General features: G+C 43.1%; 1 protein-coding gene across 1 annotated transcript in view; it reads right to left on the bottom strand.

The window, feature by feature from the left end:
• The window catches only part of LOC126181433 (midnolin-like), a 233,951-nt gene that overhangs the window by 24,734 nt on the left and 189,904 nt on the right, over positions 1 to 19,313 (bottom strand). Inside the window, exon 4 of the mRNA XM_049924770.1 lies at positions 9,129 to 9,581. Within this exon, the coding sequence (XP_049780727.1) occupies positions 9,129 to 9,581 (453 nt within the window). The remainder of the gene's footprint in view (positions 1 to 9,128; positions 9,582 to 19,313) is intronic.

Below are 19,313 nucleotides of genomic sequence, written 5' to 3'. Positions count from 1 at the left end.
CCAATTAATGGTATTTTAATTTAGTCTTTCAATCTACTACAAAATACTTTATTTCTTTGTCATGTGTTTCGCTAGTGTCAGCGTTTTTGTCTCATTTCTTACACACTGAAGTGTCGTCGACTCGCACATTTTTCATGTTTTCCTGCGTTTGGCACTGACTATTTGACATAGTTTCAATTTGAGCTGGACAATACTAACACTTCACGTAAAGAGCGGCGAATATTCCACTTTTAACACTGCAGTTCTCTCTAAGAAAAAAGAAAGTTGTGTGTGTAATGTTGCCAGCTTTTTAGACGAAAATGCAGCCAATGATGAAGTTCTACACGAAAACGACGATAGGCGTATTGTTGATTCACTTATCAGACGGATTTGGAACAAGTTTAATAACTATATAATTTAATTTCGTGTCGCTTAATGGCCTGGTTCAAGTCTTTCAATTGGACACCACTTCGGCAACTTAAATGTTCCTAACTTACACCCTTAAACCCACAGTTCAACGTGGAAACGGAACCACGTGTTTCTGGCGAATCTTCACATACATCACAGAGGTGAAAACAGACTAAAGAAACTTCCGTGGTTTGATAACGATTCGATCCTGCAACATTTCTAATTCCACGCGCGTTAGTACTATATTGCCAGGCCCAATTTAATAACTGAAGCAACTGCTGACAGTCACAGAAATTAAGAGATGAACGTGCGTTTAGTACTAGTTTATTCGGGCGGGGAATGCTTTAAAGACTATGAAAATTATTGTGACTACGTTGTATTGTATATTAAAGCGACAATATTCTTGTCATGTCTGCAGCCGGATCACACAATCTTTACAATATTTCAGCCAGCCACCTGGCCGCTATCTTAAGGTTTGTTACATCTCGCCTTTCAGTCTTTCAGTCTCAGTGTTCTCACCTGAAGATGGTGGCCAGGTGGACTGCTCAGATAATTTGGTCACGATCATTGTATGGTCCGGCAGCAGACCCGACCAGAGTATCACGAATAGTAGTTACTGCCTTTTGCGAGTGTAGAAAAAGTATTTAGACAACATGCGTTTTAAGTTGCTATTATGATCACGATCTTTTGCTTCCTACTTCGTTCTAAATAATATTTCACACACAGGTGCTCTGTTTTTAAGTGACTGCACTTCACTGACACTGGAAACTTTTTTAGCTTTCATGTTGGGTAGACACACTTCCACCTTGTGTACTTTGTTGCAACGTTGCAAGTGCATCTGCACAAGAAAAGCGCGCGTCAGTGAAGCGAAATGTCATAAAATTTGAGCACCTACGTATGGAAGAACATTAGCAAAGAAGCACGAGGTAAAACTCGGCAGTAATAATTTTAATTTACTACTGTTTAATAGTAGTAACGTAAAACACGGGAATTGCTTACTATCTTGACAGACTGATTTGTGACTAAACCAAATTATTGCAGTGACCACTGAAGATGCTCTGGAACAAAACGAAACGTTTATGGTCCAAATAAGGTCTAAATAAAACTGATTACCGTCGCGGAAGGCAGTATATTGTACAAAATGTGTTACTTGGGTAACTGCAACTGCAGAAAAATGAGACGCAAAAACAGGACAGGATAAAAAATTAATGTATTGTTCACTGGGTAGTCATGTTATGATTTTTCTGAAAAACTGTTTCATGTTTTCCCGGGCTGAACCGATAAGGGATGCCGGAAGAGACAAAGGCCTACTGCATTCTCTGTAGAATTATTGTATGGTTCGTTAACAGCTGAGTCGACTGAATGGTGGAAGCTATGGTATCCGCCGCAGAGACAGGCCGTACTTTAGAAACCAGCGGACCTTTTTTTGGTGGAGTGTCTGCAGCGCGCCCCCGCTCTCCGCTTTCTCGGCAGGAGAAAGCCGACGAGGCTTACTCTGCGACGCAAGGAAACTAACACGCCAGTCGCGGAAGACATTCTTGCCACCAACGCCTGGCCAATCGTGGGTTTCGCAAACCGAACTCAAAGCACTGTGTTCCAAGCAGGAAAGGTAACCTGGTAATCTTAAGGCTACCACGGAACTATCGGACCTACGCATATTTAGTTATCCAGCTGACAAAAACCTGTAGCCATTGAAGATACCGCGAATTAATATCCATTTACGGAACACATAGGTGACCTAACATGATGAAAGGTTGGTGGTAGTTCTTAGATGATGATTAACGCCGCCAAACTACACCACTGGACTGCATGGCAGAGAGTACTTCGATTGTATTCTGTTGTGGAGTTTCTTCGCAGACCATTCCTGTACGGAACGGGGGAGGACACACTCGTTATACGCCTCTGTGCGCAATATAATTAGTGGAATCTTGTTCTTGCTGTCCTTACGAGAGCTGTAAATATTCCTACCTGCTCACGTAATACTAGTTCTTTAAACTTTAGCGACATACTTGGCATTTACCTTCTTGCTTCTGCCAGATAAGGTTTCTCAGTAACGCTGCGACGCTCTTCCATGAGAGAAACTCGCTCCCGTTTTATGTATACGTTCTGTATTCCCCTGTTAGTCCTATGTGGATAATTTTAAATTACGCCTGACAGCAGGCATAGACCGAATGCAGAAATGCGTTCCTAGGATCTTTATAGATCGGTATATCCCACACGAAACTAATATAAATGCTCGGGGAAATTAGAATGAAATCTTTTGAAGATGGAAGTTTGTCATGAAATTTTCGATTAACACAGGGCGAGTACTATGCTGCTGCTTTTTACTCCTATCTACATCCGCACTCCACCATATGGATCATCGCAGAAGGTCCCTGTACCCTTACGCGAGATTTGTTATTGCAGCAGTAGAATTTTTATCCAGTCAGCTTCAAATGCCGATTCTCGAATTTTTTTCTCTAAGTGTTTCAAGGAAAGACCGTATTCTCTCCAGGGATTCCCATCACGCATCATCTCCCTAATACCCGTCTATGGAACCTACAATCAATCAATCTTGCAACATGCCTCTGAATTCCTTCGATTTTTCCTTTTATCCGACTTTTTATGGAACCCAAACACTCGAGCAGTACCCAAGAACGCGCCTCCTCTATAGATGACCTACAATTTCCTAAAATTTTCTCTATAAACAGAAGTTGAACATCCGCTTTCCCTACAAACAACTTTATGTGCTCGTGGACATCAGAGACTAAGGTGACAGGCAGTACGTGTTCATTGGCATAAAATTACATCATTAACCTCAAAGTTGTTTCTTGCACCAGTGCTGTGTACTAGGCACTGTCCTATTTGAGGTGGTATGCTGTGGCATTTCTCCGTCCGTTGAAATGGTTGACCTACGCTGTTACAGGGAATCTACACTACAACGTCGGCAACAGAAGAGAAAATTGCTAGTATTGTACTCAGAACACTTGGTCAGGCACTGCAGAGTGGCTCGCGAAGTAAAGATAATGTAGGCTACAGCGTGTTGCCTGGCGAACAAAAGTCGGTTGCAGATGCGACTTATCGGTTCGTCTCATTTTGCCTGCACATAAGGAAACAGAGGTAAGACGGTGGCAAAGGAAGTAAGAGGCCCGACCCCTGCGCAACGACAGGGAAAGCAGCGGGCTAGCGCCAGCGCCTCCTAATACACTTTCGCCGCGCAGGGAGCGGCGCCTATCGGCGGGCGATTTCTCACCCGGTGATAAGTACAGCAGCGCAGTGCGGCTTTCCAGAGCGCAGGCGGGGCCGCCTCCCCTGGAAAGCGGGACCGCGGCGGCCGCAGCTGCACGTGACCCGCCGCAGCCAGCACGCGCTCAACGCAACCGAGGAACTTTGGCAGCTATTGGGATGGTGCGTAAGTTCGTAAATTCAATAAACGGATAGAAAACAACATAGTTCAGATACCAATAATATGTTGTCCTTCACTATCTTACAACAGTCTGCCAACGCTGGGGACGCTTTTCGATTCCGCGACTGTAGAAATCACGGGTTTTGGAGCGAAGAACTCGTCGAGCCGTATTCGGATCGCACTTTCATCCAGAAAATAAGTTCCTTGAAGGTTGTTTCGATAGAGAGCGGGAACGATGAAAATCGGAGGACGCAAGATCAGGTGAACAGTGAGTGTGCGGAACGACTTTCCAACCTAACTCTTGTATAGTGTTTTTTGTCAGTGTAGCAGAATCGTGGGGTAGCATCAGTTCACACAGTCTTCCTTGTCGCCGTTCTTTGACTGCATCTGCAAGACGTCTCGGTAGCTGACAAAGTATCAGCAGTGATTGTCACACTTCGGGAAAACAGTTCGTAGTACACCACAATTATTATTCCACCAGATGTATAACATCCCTAATGGATGCGCGCAGGTCTTTTATATGGGGGTTGATTTGGTCTCAGACATTTCTTTTTCTGGTTTTTGCATAAAGACACCATTCCTCGCCACCAGTAACGATAGAAGATAGGAATGGTCTGTTGTTCACGAGCCAGCTGCCGACGAGCAAGCCGAGAAGCACATACGGCATTCCGCTGATTTTTGTGATTTTGGCTTAGACCGTACGGTACTCATAAACGCGATTTTTGAACCTTCCCATTGAGTGCAAGTGTCTCACGATGCTGAAATGGTCATAGTATATCACTTCTGTCAGTTCTCAAGTACCCTGACGTGGATCCGCGTGAATTAATGCATTTAAAGGATCTTCTTCAAATCCCAAACTACTTCCTGGACGTGTGGAGTCACGTCAAATCGATCCTTTCTAAAACGAGAAAAACAATTTTCTTGCCATGCTCTGTCCAGTGGCATTATCCCCCCCATACACAATGCAAATGTTCCTGGCTACCTCCGCTGCTGCCACCTTTCTATTTAACTCTAACAGAACATTTCGGAAACACTATTTTTCCACTTGGCACACCATTTTTTTAGCGTCCACAGCTCCACTTTCTCAAAATGACACTAAAACAGCAACACTGCACTACAAATAAAAAGTTACAATCGATAAATAAACCCATAGCTACCGCAATACCAAACTGTAAAACGAAAGCGCTACGAACTTATGCACCACACAATACATCTACATACATACTGATACTCTGAATCACTCAAGCGGTTATCAGGCGGTAGCCGGCACTGTGCCGTAATTTATTGGTTCCATGTGTGAATATCCAAGTTTTTCCACCTCTAAATCTCTATTTGTGCACTGTTTTCTTACTTCACTATCGTAATTCACAAAATATGCATTTACTGGGGCAGTCAGCACTTGTCTACTCCTGCTGTGTGGGAGGGTACGTTGCGTACCATTGTTAAGGTGCGTTCACACCTGTGCGCCTTGCGGCTGTTGCTTGTCCCACACTGAAGTAGATGAGCCTACTGTGAACACAGGTGTAAATGGCATAAGTCGCACGCAGCTACAAGAGTGCCTCTACTTGCGCGTGAGGCAAGCAGTCGCACGGCGGCTAGGCGGAAGGCGTACACGTGTAAACGCACCTGTACTTTCCCTTCTCCGGTTGCAATCGCGAATGGTCCGCAGGAAGAACGCTAGCTGGTAAGCCTCTGTGGGAGTTCAAATATATCTAATTTTACTTTCATGGTCTTTAAGCAAGACATTCGCAAAGGCATCAATATATTTGTTCAGCCTTCTAGGCATGTCTGATCTGATTTTTATTTATAAACCACATCAAGTTGCAGAATGCCTCTGAGCGTCTGCCACTGCAGGTGGGAGTGTCCATGACGATTCCGGGCTTACTAAATTAACGTATTCACGAACTTTCTGCTCGGTTTGGGATCTTCTCTTTCTTTCTATTAATGCTGTCTGGTACGGATCCCAAGCTGACGAGTAATATTAAAGCATTGGTCGAATGAGAACTTTGTAAGCTACCTGTTTGGTTCGTTGGACTAAACTTCCTGAGGATTCTTCCTATGAATGAGTACTCGTTGCATTTGACATCGCCCCGTACGCATACTTCACAAAATACTTAGGGATGTGACTGCTTCCAGTAATTTTTCTGTCGTCATGTAATCATACAACCGGCCTTTGTCTATTTATGCTTGATAGATTGTTTATGCAGACGGTCAACTGCCACAAACTGCGTCAGGCGTCTATCTTCTGCGGGTATTCCTGCACTTCGCTATATTTTTCTAGCATTGCTATTTCTACGGATGCATCATCATCATCATCATCATCATCATCATCATCATCATCATCATCATCATCATCATCTGACGTTATACACTACATTTCTATACATAATATGAGAAGTAATAGCCCTGTAACACTCCATTGGGACCACGCCCTAGATTATTTCTATACATTTTTCTCCTTTGAGAATGACATGCTGTGTTCTGTTTGCTAGAAACTTTTTAATCCAGTCACACAGTTGATGGTGTAGACTGAGTGGAAATAAAGTAGCAGGAAGGGTTTAGCGTCAAAATTAGTTGTTCTGTGTAGATCCTGCAATAAATCTACCTCGAAAATGTCGAGGAACATTGTGCATAATTCATATGATGTGAATTTTAAGTTCGTGTATGCAATGCGTGCAATAGAAAACGGAGAAAGGCTGCTCAATCAGTGTTCTAAGAATTATGATTATTACAGTGGAGGTATGGAGTGTGATGGAGCTCTAAAAATATTTCAGAGGTCGGTGCCTGTTTATAATGTTAGATATAGAAAGTACCTAGGCGATGGGGACTCTCAAGCTTTCAATAAAATTAACGAGTTCAATGTTTATGGTGATACCTTGGTAACAAAACTGGAATGTTTTGGACATGTGCAAAAGAGGATGGGTGCTACATTGAGAAAGCTACGAAAAGAAATGAAACTTGCTATCTGATGGAAAATATCTGTCTGGTCGAGGCAGATTGATAGAAACTGAAATAGATCACTTTAAGAGTTATTATGGACAGGCTATTAGACGAACTGCACCTCTGAATGATGTTACACCAATGAGAAAAGCTGTATGGGTCACCTACTTTCACGAGTTGTCCACAGATGACCACCCCATTCATGGACTTTGCCCTAAAGAAGCAGATTCTTGGTGTGGTTACCAAAAGCAAAAGAAAGTGGTCAAATATGCTTATGATGGTATTCTCTTCCTGAGCCTGTTATGAATGAAATAATACCAATTTCTAGAGACTAGAGTGTCCCTGTTTTACTTAGTAAATGTCTTCATGGGGGCACTCAGAATACAAATGAAAGTTTCAGACATTGCATATGGGAAAGATTACCAAGACCATGTTTCAGGAATGTACTGAGGCACAGTGTAATTAGACTCTAATCTTCATTCGCAATTTTCCCCACAAGGTGCATTTTTCAGAATTCAGATATAAATACTTCCTAAAGTTTATAAAGCATTGCCGTAATTTTTTTCTGTAACTTTTAGTTCGTACTTATGCCGTAGACCTAAGCTTTGTTACAGAATCAGCTAAATTATAGAAAAGTAACATAATTATGAAAAATTACAAAAATTAAAATGTAAGATGTGATTTTGTATCCTCCTCATATACATAATAGGTGGAATTAAATAGGTCTAGTACCTCGGTCATCATGTCGTGCATATCTGGTAAAAATTTGGTCTCCTTCAAATGTGTAACATTGGATCAAATGGTACCTCAACTTGAGGAAGCATTTGGAAATTAAATTACATAAATTTCTCTAATTTTTAATAACCCTAAGCATGTTCAAAAACATTCAAAATACTTCCAAATTTGTTTACAAAGTGTGCTGCATTATCGGATATCAACAAAAGATCTGTGAAACATACACATTATAAACAGTGCCTGAAAGATATAAGTGTTTATTTTTACATGCTATCGAGGCGGAAAAGTACCCTGTATCCTTAAGATCAGAAGACTTCTTAATTTTAACGAATTAATAGGATCACTGACAGCCGAGTCCATAGCTGGGAAATACTGAAACACAGTCGCTGGTTGGAATCTAGCTAGCAGCAACTTTTTCTAATATTTAAGTCAGCTGTCAACATAGAATCACGATAATTTAAGTGACATTTTATTTTTAATTATTAATCACACGAAGATCTTAGAATTCACAATTAAAATTTGCAACAAAATGCGAAGAAAAAAAAATGGCTCTGAGCACTATGGGACTTAACATCTATGGTCATCAGTCCCCTAGAACTTAGAACTACTTAAACCTAACTAACCTAAGGACATCACACAACACCCAGTCATCATTAGGCAGATAAAATCCCTGAACCCACCGGGACTCTAACCCGGGAACCCGGGCGTGGGAAGCGAGAACGCTACCGCAAGACTACGAGCTGCGGACTAAAAATGCGAAGCATCAAGTAGAAAATAAAATGCTTTTTGCATAGAAACTGTTCTGTACTGTTGAATATACCTTTTCGTTTAACACTACGGCATTTTGCGCGTCTGATAACGTGGTTTCGTACGACTAGCAACTAAAAAACTTTATTAAAAATGATTTCAGTATTTCGAGGGAGGTCTCGACGTCAACCGCAAATGGACACAGAAATATTACAAAGGTGAAAGTTTAAATTTGTGCCGAACCAGAACATTAACCCAGATTTCCCTCTTTACGTCAGCAGTCGCCTTAATGAATTCTGCTATCCGAGCATGCTTTCGGTCAGACTCTGCTTACAGATATACCATACAGGTGTGTTCTGTTTGACATGTCCAACGGAACAAACACCACATATGTAGTATAAAAATGACTTAATATTTGTTTAACATCACTTCTACTTGTTAGTAAGAACGTAATTTAAATGTAAGAAACATGCTGCTAGTAGCGAGATTCGGAAACGCACTCAGCTACCGACGACGATGTTGATACTTGACGTAAGTTTCGAACTTAACAGGGCTCGGAAATTAATCTTAGAAGGGTTATTTTCGAATTATTTTGTGAATTGTGTTTCACTGCTTTAAGACTTACTCCAGACAACGTCCGCAGCTCGTGGTCTGGAGTCCGTTTCTCTCTGCCTCGAGATGACGGTGTTGTGTGTCCAGCATTTCATCATCATTGACTCGCTAGTCGCCGAAGTGGCTTCAACTTTGCAAGGACTTGCAATACGGCGGCTGAACTCCCCCGCATGGGGCCTCACGGCCAACAAAGCTATACGATTATTTCATTTTTTCCAGACAACGACCTTCGGATTTTTTAAGTAGGATCACAAAGTTGCGTCAGTCCCCTGCGATGTGATAAGTACGGCCTACAGACAGACATGGCCAGCAGGCGACTTACCTCTGAGGACAGCTGCTTGAGCGTCTGCGTCAGATTGCGCGACGCCTCGGCAAGGGCTCGGGTGTCGAGCGTGGGTCTGGCGGCGGCCGCGGCAGCGGAGGCGGGTCCGGAGGCGGACGACGAGCTGTCGCACCGGCAGATCTCGGGGGCGGCGGCGGCGGACGACGACGGCGAGGGCGACGGTTTGCTAGCGGCGGCGGTGGAGGAGGAAGTGGAGGGGGCGTGAGAGTGGGCGTGCCGGGAGGCGGCGGGCGCGGGGGCGGCGCTGGAGGTGCTGGCGGCGGGAGCCGCCACCCGCGACGTGCTGCTCGCCCCCGACGTGGACGGCGACGCGCCGGAGCGCCGCCCGCCGCTCGGCGTCACCGTCGACAGCTGCAGCTGGATCAGCATCATGTGGTCGCCCAGGCGCATTGTCAGGTTCAGTGGCGCCTTGCCGGACAGGAAGTCGTTCACCTGCCAACAGACACCGCCTCACTTTTACCTCTGGCTGATTCTCTGCTCACGTTTCCGGGCGCAGAAATACATAGATGGGTGGTCGTGAGTTAAAATAATTTAACTGGCACTTCAATTCCCACGTAGCGTACGCTGTAGGTTCAGTGAAGTATATACTACGCGACACACGTTTAAACATGTCGCTTACTTGTAGGCTTTCTGCCGGTCGCGAACCTGGCACCACCAATTGCTGTACGCGATCACGCATCGGGGATAAATACAAGTCTCCAGCTTACCACAGGATTTCCCCTTTTGCCATAGCATAGATGGGAAGTTTCTTCGGTATGTATAATGATGTGCAAAATTTAAGTTTTGCTTGGCGTATGTACCCACAGGGAATACAAACGTCTCAAAAATGAGATCGACAGGAAGTGCAAAATGGCTAAGCAGGGATGGCTACAGGGCAAACTTAAAGATGTAGAGGCTTATCTCACTAGGGGTAAGATAGATACTGCCTACAGGAAAATTAAAGAGACCATTGGAGATAATGGAAACACTTGTATGAACATCAAGGGCTCAGATGGAAACCCAGTTCTAAGCACAGAAGGGAACGCAGAAAGGTGGAAGGAGTATATAGAGGGTCTATACAAGGGCGATGTGCTTGAGGACAATATTATGGAAATGGAAGAGGATGTAGATGAAGATGAAATGGGAGATACGATACTGCGTGAAGAGTTTGACAGAGCACTGAAAGACCTGAGTCGAAACAAGGCCCCCGGAGTAGACAACATTCCATTAGAACTACTGACGGCCTTGGGAGAGCCAGTCGTGACAAAACTCTACCATCTGGTGAGCAAGATGTATGAGACAGGCGAAATACCCTCAACACTTCAAGAAGAATATAATAATTCCAATCCCAAAGAAAGCAGGTGTTGACAGATGTGAAAATTACCGAACAATCAGTTTAATAATCCACAGCTGCAAAATACTAACACGAATTCTTTACAGACGAAAGGAAAAACTGGTAGAAGCCGACCTCGGGGAAGATCAGTTTGGATTCCGTAGAAATACTGGAACACGTGAGGCAATACTGACCTTACGACTTATCTTAGAAAAAAAGATTAATCAAAGGCAAACCTACGTTTCTAGCATTTGTAGACTTAGAGAAATGCTTTTGACAACGTTGATTGGAATACTCTCTTTCAAATTCTAAAGGTGGCAGGGGTAAAATACAGGGAGCGAAAGGCTATTTACAATTTGTACAGAAACCAGATGGCAGTAATAAGAGTCGAAAGGGAAGCAGTGGTTGGGAAGGGAGTGAGACAGGGTTGTAGCCTCTCCCCGATGCTATTAAATCTGTATACTGAGCAAGCAGTAAAGGAAAAAAAAAATTCGGAGTAGGTATTAAAATCCATGGAGAAGAAATTAAAACTTTGAGGTTCGCCGATGGCATTGTAATTCTGTCAGAGACAGCAAAGGACTTTGAAAAGCAGTTGAACGGAATGGATGGTGTCTTGAAAGGAGGATATAAGATGAACATCAACAAAAGCAAAACGAGGATAATGGAATGTAGTCGAATTAAGTCGGGTGATGCTGAGGGAATTAGATTAGGAAATGAGACACTTAAAGTAGTAAAGGAGTTTTGCTATTTGGGGAGCAAAATAACTGATGATGGTCGAAGTAGAGACGATATAAAATGTAGACTGGCAATGGCAAGGAAAGTGTTCCTGAAGAAGAGAAATTTGTTAACATCGAGTATAGATTTAAGTGTCAGGAAGACATTTCTGAAAGTATTCGTATGGAGTGTAGCCACGTATGGAAGTGAAACACGGACGGTAAATAGTTTGGACAAGAAGAAAATAGAAGCTTTCGAAATGTGGTGCTACAGAAGAATGCTGAAAATTACATGGGTAGATCACATAACTAATGAGGAAGTATTGAATAGGATTGGGGAGAAGTTTGTGGCACAACTTGACCAGAAGAAGGGATCGGTTGGTAGGAGATGTTCTGAGGCAACAAGGGATCACCAATTTAGTATTGGAGGGCAGCGCGGAGGGTAAAAATCGTAGGGGGAGACCAAGAGATGAATACACTAAGCAGATTCAAAAGGATGTAGGTTGCAGTAGGTACTGGGAGATGATGAAGCTTGCACAGGATAGAGTAGCTTGGAGAGCTGCATCAAACCAGTCTCAGGACTGAAAACCATAACCACAACAACAACAACAACAACAACAACATGTACCCACAGCCGTCCACGAGGGACGGGAAGTAGGGCCCGATCTCTTGTATGACGCAAAACTAACTTGTCGCAGTCAACGGAGCGTGACTAACAACCACCGAAACAAATCTTTCCTATCTGGTTCCTTGCGACTACTGCTGTCTAATGGCGCAATAGTTCCTCTGCGAAGCGTCGTTGCTGGATCTACGCCATCTACGCCGGGGCGTGCTTTAATTCTTCACTGTGCCGGTTTCAACAGAAACCGATCTGAAGCTATTTTCCCATATATTTCCCAATGTATAGATAATATGGAGTTCATTGCGCACGAAAGCGTCTACTGCAATCCCAAGTACTTCAAGAAGATAAGCGACAGCAAATGGTGACAAAATATCATTCTAGATTGCATATAGTGCACTCTGCAGCGGAGTGTGCGCTGATATGGAATTTCCTGGCAAATTAAAACTTTGCCTTCCTTGGATTCTAACTTTAGTCCTGTATCATTCGCCGGCAAGTGCTGTACTAACTGAGCTGCCTAAGCATAGCACACGATGCGCCCTAAGCTTCACTTCCGCTAGTACTTTTATCTGCTACCTTCCAAACTCTGAGCACTTGGCCCGAGAGGCAAAAGTCCCGAGTTCGAATCTCCGTCCGGCCCACAGTTTTAATCTACCAGCAAGTTTAATATGCAATCTGTCTGCTAGACGGAAGGTGTGTATTCGGAATAGCAATGAACTGTTGTCTGGTCCTTAACATACTAAACATGCCAGGTGCCTACATGCAAAGCCGTTAAGTCCACACTACTTGCAACCTTAGCTATTTTAGCCAGACCGGCAGTTTAAAAACTATTAAACTCGTTGCCCTCAATATCGAACTCTTCTGCAGCACCTCTATATTCCAGTGAATGATTGCGTTATTCAAGGGCAAACCGTTGGCTAATCTAGAACAGTTTCCAGAATTTAACTGTGTAGAAGTTGCTTGGGAAGTATTGCCAAGAGAGAGCGCCAGTACCTGCTTATCTCTGAAGGTGAGTCCTCGCGATGCCTTTTTCTGTTCAACTTTGCGCATGCATATCCAAGAACGCAACTGCTCCTGCGCTTTTATGCATGCATAATTTTCTCTAAATGGAAGCCATACTTAGAAACACCTTGCTTCTCGGGTTGGGCGGTAGTCTCTTGCGCTGTTTAGCAGACTACAGGCAACGAAGTTCATGTGTGTTTCGTTATGTAGTGTATTATGTGATTCTTTAATGTGATTTATGCGCTGTAATGTCTTTACTACGAAGTAAGTACGCCGAAATTTATAATGATTACAGACAAAGAAGTCATATAGATTACCGCCTCAAGGTCAGGACAGTGTACTTAACAATATTACATCAGACTGTACATCATTTGCAGACTAATAATTATAGCTACAAGTAATCATTTAAAAAATAATTAAAGATGACAACCTGAGCGTCAAGTATTAGGCAAAAAGTTTGCGACGATATGACTGTAAAGATTAAGACAAGTTTAAGTAGAAAAACAGAAGCGCTCTACAAATTTATGAAACATGCTAATGAAAACTGGACAAGGGCAAAATCTGATGTATAGTAACTTAATAACAACAATTGAGGAGCCTGATATCTGAACGACAGACAGTGAGATAGCTGCAACTCCTCAACAAACTACTACAAATTGAAACGAAGGTCATCGATATCACCAAAAAGAAAAAAGAAAAAATAAAATGCAGAATTTGTGAAACACACACACACACACACACACACACACACACACACACACACACACACACACACACACTTTTGCAAATGTTTCATAAAACGACAAATGACGTACTGAAATTCAATTAACCTCCACAGAACTAAATATCTGCCGCAAGTATTTCTCAATTTCTGTAATAATCACTGAAACGCTTTTTTTTTTTTAAATACGAAATAGCTCGCACTGGTATAGAAGTAGCCCGTTGCCATGTAACTAAATTTTCTTGCCAGCCTGATGGCTGCAGTTTCCGGAAGACAAAATATTAAATCTCGCTATGGTCTCCACAAATTTGCAAACAAAGCACTGACACCACTGTCTTTCTCGAACCTCTGCTATTTAGATATTGTTTTACCCATAGCCGCCTTTTTTTTATAACGCATGTTCATTATAAACGCAGCACAAATCGCTGACCAAAGAAATGCTGAAATCACGAGACACCGTATCGACACAAGATAACGCACGCATACATATGTTCTTTCTACTAACTTCTGTGCACCGAAAGGTAATCTCTGCGGTTGAACTCTTGACTGTACAGATTAGGCAACGCTCAAATGCCGAAGTATTTATTTCCGGTTGCCCATTACGTTCCTTATAATGTGTGCTGCTTTCACATTCTTGAAATTACACAGCTGTTACATGTAAGAGTCTAACATGTGTGTCGATATGGGTGTAAAATATGTACGTTTATGTGAGACGGTTGTGTGGCACATGGAACAATTTGGAGGGAGGGGGGGGGGGGGCGCAAGCTTAGCTCTTTCGTAATGCAATTGGATAAATCTTCGATAGTGTAAAGCTGTTACTTCGTTTCGTACTTCACATATTTTACACGGTATGTGTCTTACGTACATCACAACTTCTGACAATCTCTAAATTTTTGTTTTCAATTTAATAACTAAACAAACATAAATAACGCTAAATGCTTAACTTAATACAGCCAAACGTCTGTTTCGTCATGAATCTTCTGTGATATCACGTATCACCATAATCGTCTTTACGTAAGTTCTATGACGCCACGTAGACTATTGATTTTGAGCACATGCGTCTCAAGAATGGTTAAAACATTCCAACTACTTTTGTCACGCTGCCAACCATAATCTCACTGAAATGGATAAAAAGTGCAAGTACTGCGTTTTTTGTTAAAGACGTACAGGAGAGTAAGGTTGCGTTCGCGCGCACCCCTGGGAAACCAGTGGCACCCACGCTTGGTGACGTCACGCCGTGGGAGGTCGGCAACCTGGCAGCGGGACGGCGCTATTTCCGCTGGCCGCTAGCAGGCCACCACTCGGCGGCCCGCCCACGCTGCCTAAATTCCGCGCCCGCACAGCTGAGTGTTGCAAAAACTGCCTCTGTGCATTGTTAGAGACTGCCGCGCAACCCACAGCGCCCAGTCTGGAGCGACGGACTGCGAGAACTATGGCAATAGTTTTCAGCCGCGGTCTTTTTGGAGGCCTCCATAAAATGACGTAGGTTAACTACAGAAACCTGATCTTGGAGGCTGGACTGAGAGTTAGAGCTTAGTTCCTTCTAAATACAAGACCACACATTCCAAGAGACAACGTTACAGAACGACTTTAATAGTGGAGAAGGGTGGGGAGGAGGAGATAGAATGCTATTACCTAGAGTGGTTTAGAAGGCACTACTGAATCTACACAAGCTGTAACCGAAGCTGCTGGCTCGTGTATATATTTTAGTCTATTTCATTACTCCAGTTTGTTTTCAGTGGTTCTATATCGCTAGAATCGCGTGTTTTCTGTAGTGCCTGTGATGGTCAGAGAGTAATCGATACTTCAACCACTCTTCCAGTCGACGTTATTTATATTAATTTATGCACACAGCACATACTCAAAATGATTACGTGCCGAAGGGGTAGATAGTTAAATTACAGTATCATACGGTGTCCACTGGACTGAGGAAAAAGGATGGATAGGTGCTCATCGAACACCCAATAACCACCATCATTCTGATGATCTATTTGCTGATTGCATGTAGTGCAGATAAACGTCAAGAAACACAAACTTTTTATTGCAAGTTTTAAAGGAGGAACGCAAATTATAGTAAGAATAAAGTAATGTATAACCAGCGCTTAGAATAGAAATCAGGAATAGAAATTCGTAATAATGACCTGAAATTCATAGATTTATGATTTACCAACAATTAAACCGTATGGGAGTATAATAATGTGGTAATTATTCAAGTACGGCAAGAGCAGTTGGGGGTGGGGGGGGGGGAGGGAGGTTGTCTTCGACGAAGGCAGCCGATGCCAGAGGGACATAATAGAAAACACGGGAAAGCAAAGAAATGCGTCAGGGGACAATGGTGCAGACGACGTAATTAAGATTATTGCAGTGAGAATAACATGGAAGTGGGCGGCACAATTATCAGACGAATGAGAGCTGAAGAGATTAAGACGTTCTTGGCTGCACCCAGGGGATAATGGAAGAGCGAGAAACCGCCCTAACTGATGGTGGATAGATGTCCAGAAACATGCAGGGCCGAGACAGATGCAGAAGTATAGGGCCATCTTCACACAAGAGTAGTTCTTTTGAGTTAACGAGCATTTCGCTCTCATTGAAGTATATGGCCGAAAGGGTCAGCCTTCAGTTACTGTGAAACGAACCCTATCGTCCGGGACCATTTTCCACAAAGAGTGCAGATTCACCACGAGATGGTGCTGAATGAGGCCTAAGTGCTGTAGTGTGCGAGTGAGTCAGACGAGGGCCCACGTCATATGGAAACACCATAAAAGGTGTTTGTGGCCAGTATACGTAGCAGTGTTAAATGTGGCGGACCTAAGATCCGCCATAAAGGGAAACATGATACTATTTAATTCTGTAGTAATTCACCGAATGAAGCCACAGTAATTTTGATCTACCATCCTTGATAAATTTTCTTGGTGATACAAATAAAACTAACATTGGTAATATTTTAGGATTTACTGTTGAAGTGAAATTAACAAGTTATGTATAAAATCAGAACGCTATGATCGATCTTAACGATCGACATTTCATATAGAAGCGCATCATTAAATTGTCAAACTTTGTAAATATCACCTTTAACTTTAACAGATAGTAAATTTAAATTGTCATTATTTTCAGTTAAACATAAGATCATTTCCTCTACGCAAAACACATTGAACGATGACAGCATGACACCTTATTGAATCATTAGGTAATAAGATATTTGTTGAAGTTTAGTGCATAATAGTTACTTTTGTTCTTTATTTGTTTATCAGGAAGCACATGTGTGCAAGGCTCTTGGCCGTGGCATTCACAGCTAAGAAGGAAATTTTATTGGTTTTATGTAAAAAAATTTAACTTTTATTATGTAATGGATATTATTGTTACTTTATTCAGAACGTGAAAGCGGTGAAGCTGTAATTACTTGAATATGTTAAATAATGTAGAATAAGCTGTAGCCAATCAGATGGAAAGGGAACTGGCGTGGATGTTCGGCGCGCGGGAAACGCGGCCAGGGACGGGCAGGGGAGCAGTGCTGGTGGAGACGCGAAAATGGACGGTCAATCTTTAGGTAAGCTAAAAAGTGAAACGATTTTGAAAATTTCGCGTTGTGTGGTGTCGCAGGACTGTCTTGAGCGGTGAGCAGCCGTGCGCCTGATGCGAACTAACTTTTCGCGTGGTTAATGAGATGGAGTACTGAACTTTTAATTCGCGATGAGATTGTGAATGATCAAACTGTGTCAAACGGATATGCGCTCTAGTGTAAGAGTAATTCTAAATACGACCACTTTCGCTATTAGTTTGCTTTCTGAATAAACATTATGCTAACCAAATCGCAACTGTGTGGCCTACATCATTTATGGGTCGTTAATTTAGCTCCCGGTATTATTACTACTGTTACATGTTACATTAACGTTTTAAGTTCCATACAATTTCGCGAACTTGCAATCAGCCAGACAATTTAACCAAAGTGTCACAAGTGTAATTTAGGGCGTGTAATGCAACACGATGGGTTCAACCCCTTGACGAATTTGAGCCAAGACATTTTGACGAAGAGCAACTGCATGTCAGCCCTTTGGGATATCAGCTCGCTGTGTCAATTGGATGCTGTTAACGTACTTAGACGATGTCATACAAATGAAATAAACAATGAAAATTCTAAACAACATCCACTCTTATATAAAAAGATGAACACCTGAGGAAGGCTACAATCTTTGAGAATAGAAATACTGCTGAGATTAAGAGGAACAATTACATCCGAGCAAAAAGATTTATTCGGGAGACTGTCACAGAAATCTTAACGATAACTCTGCATACTTTCGAGTTCACGTTATTAATTCAGTGATACGCAGAACCTCTTACGTAGCTCAGTGATGAGAACGTCAAGAATGACCGAGTCATTCGGAGAGAAAATTTTTTGTATATACGATGTCCAGAACTTATTTTTAAATGCTCCCGCAACACTAAATTTGCCATTTATTTTCTGCTGAGTTTTGTTGTAAATACACTACTGGCCATTAAAACTTCTACACCACGAAGATGACGTGCTACAGACGCGAAATTTAACAGACACGAAGAAGATGCTGTGATATGCAAATGATTAGCTTTTCAGAGCATTCACACAAGGTTGGCGCCGGTGGCGACACCTACAACGTGCGGACATGAGTAAAGTTTCCAACCGATTTCTCATACACAAACAGCAGTTGACCAGTGTTACCTGGTGAAATGTCGTTGTGATGCCTCGTGTGAGGAGAAGAAATGCGTACCATCACGTTTCCGATTTTGATAAAGGTCGGATTGTAGCCTATCGCGATTGCGGTTTATCGTATCGCGACATCGCTGCTCGAGTTGGTCGAGATCCAATGACTGTTAGCACATTATGGAATCGGTGGGTTCAGGAAGGTAATACGGAACGCCGTGCTGGATCCCAACGGCCTCTTATCACTAGCAGTCGAGATGACAGGCATCTTATCCGCATAGCTATAACGGATCGTGCAGCCACGTCTCGATCCCTGAGTCAACACATGGGGGCGTTTGCAAGACAACAACCATCTGCACGAACAGTTCGACGTCGTTTGCAGCAGCATGGACTATCAGCTCGGAGACCATGGCTGTTGTTACCCTTGACGCTGCATCACAGACAGGAGCGCTTGCGATGGTGTACTCAACGACGAACCTCAGCGCACGAATGGCAAAACGTCATTTTTTCGGATGAATCCAGGTTCTGTTTACAGCATCATGATGGACGCAGCAGAGTTTGGCGACATCGCGGTGAACGCACATTGGAAGCGTGTATTCGTCATGGCCATACCGGCGTATCACCCGGCGTGATGTTATGGGGTGCCACTGGTTACAAGTCTGTCACTTTGAACAGTGGAAGTTACATTTCCGATCTGTTACGACCCGTGGCTCTACCCTCCATTCGATCCCTGCGAAACCTTACATTTCAGCAGGGTAATGCACGACCGCATGTTGCAGGTCCTGTACGGGCCTTGCTGGGTACAAAAAATGTTTGACTGCTGCCCTGGCCAGCACATTCTCCAGATCTCTCACCAACTGAAAACGTCTGGTCGATGGTGGCCGAGCAACTGGCTCGTCACAATACCCCAGTCACTACTCTTGATGAACTGTGGTATCGTGTTGAAGCTGCATGGGCAGCTGTACCTGTACACGCCATCCAAGCTCTGTTTGACTCAATCCCCAGGCGTATTGAGGCCATTACTACGGCCAAAGGTGGTTGTTCTGGGTACTGATTTCTTAGGATCTGTGCACCCAAATTGCTTGAAAATGTAATCACATGTCAGTTCTAGTATAATATATT

Source organism: Schistocerca cancellata, chromosome 1, assembly GCF_023864275.1.
Source record: "Schistocerca cancellata isolate TAMUIC-IGC-003103 chromosome 1, iqSchCanc2.1, whole genome shotgun sequence".
Classification (NCBI taxonomy): Eukaryota; Metazoa; Arthropoda; class Insecta; order Orthoptera; family Acrididae; genus Schistocerca; species Schistocerca cancellata.
The sequence above is the reverse complement of the archived record's forward strand: the minus strand, read 5'-3'. Positions and strand labels throughout refer to the sequence as shown.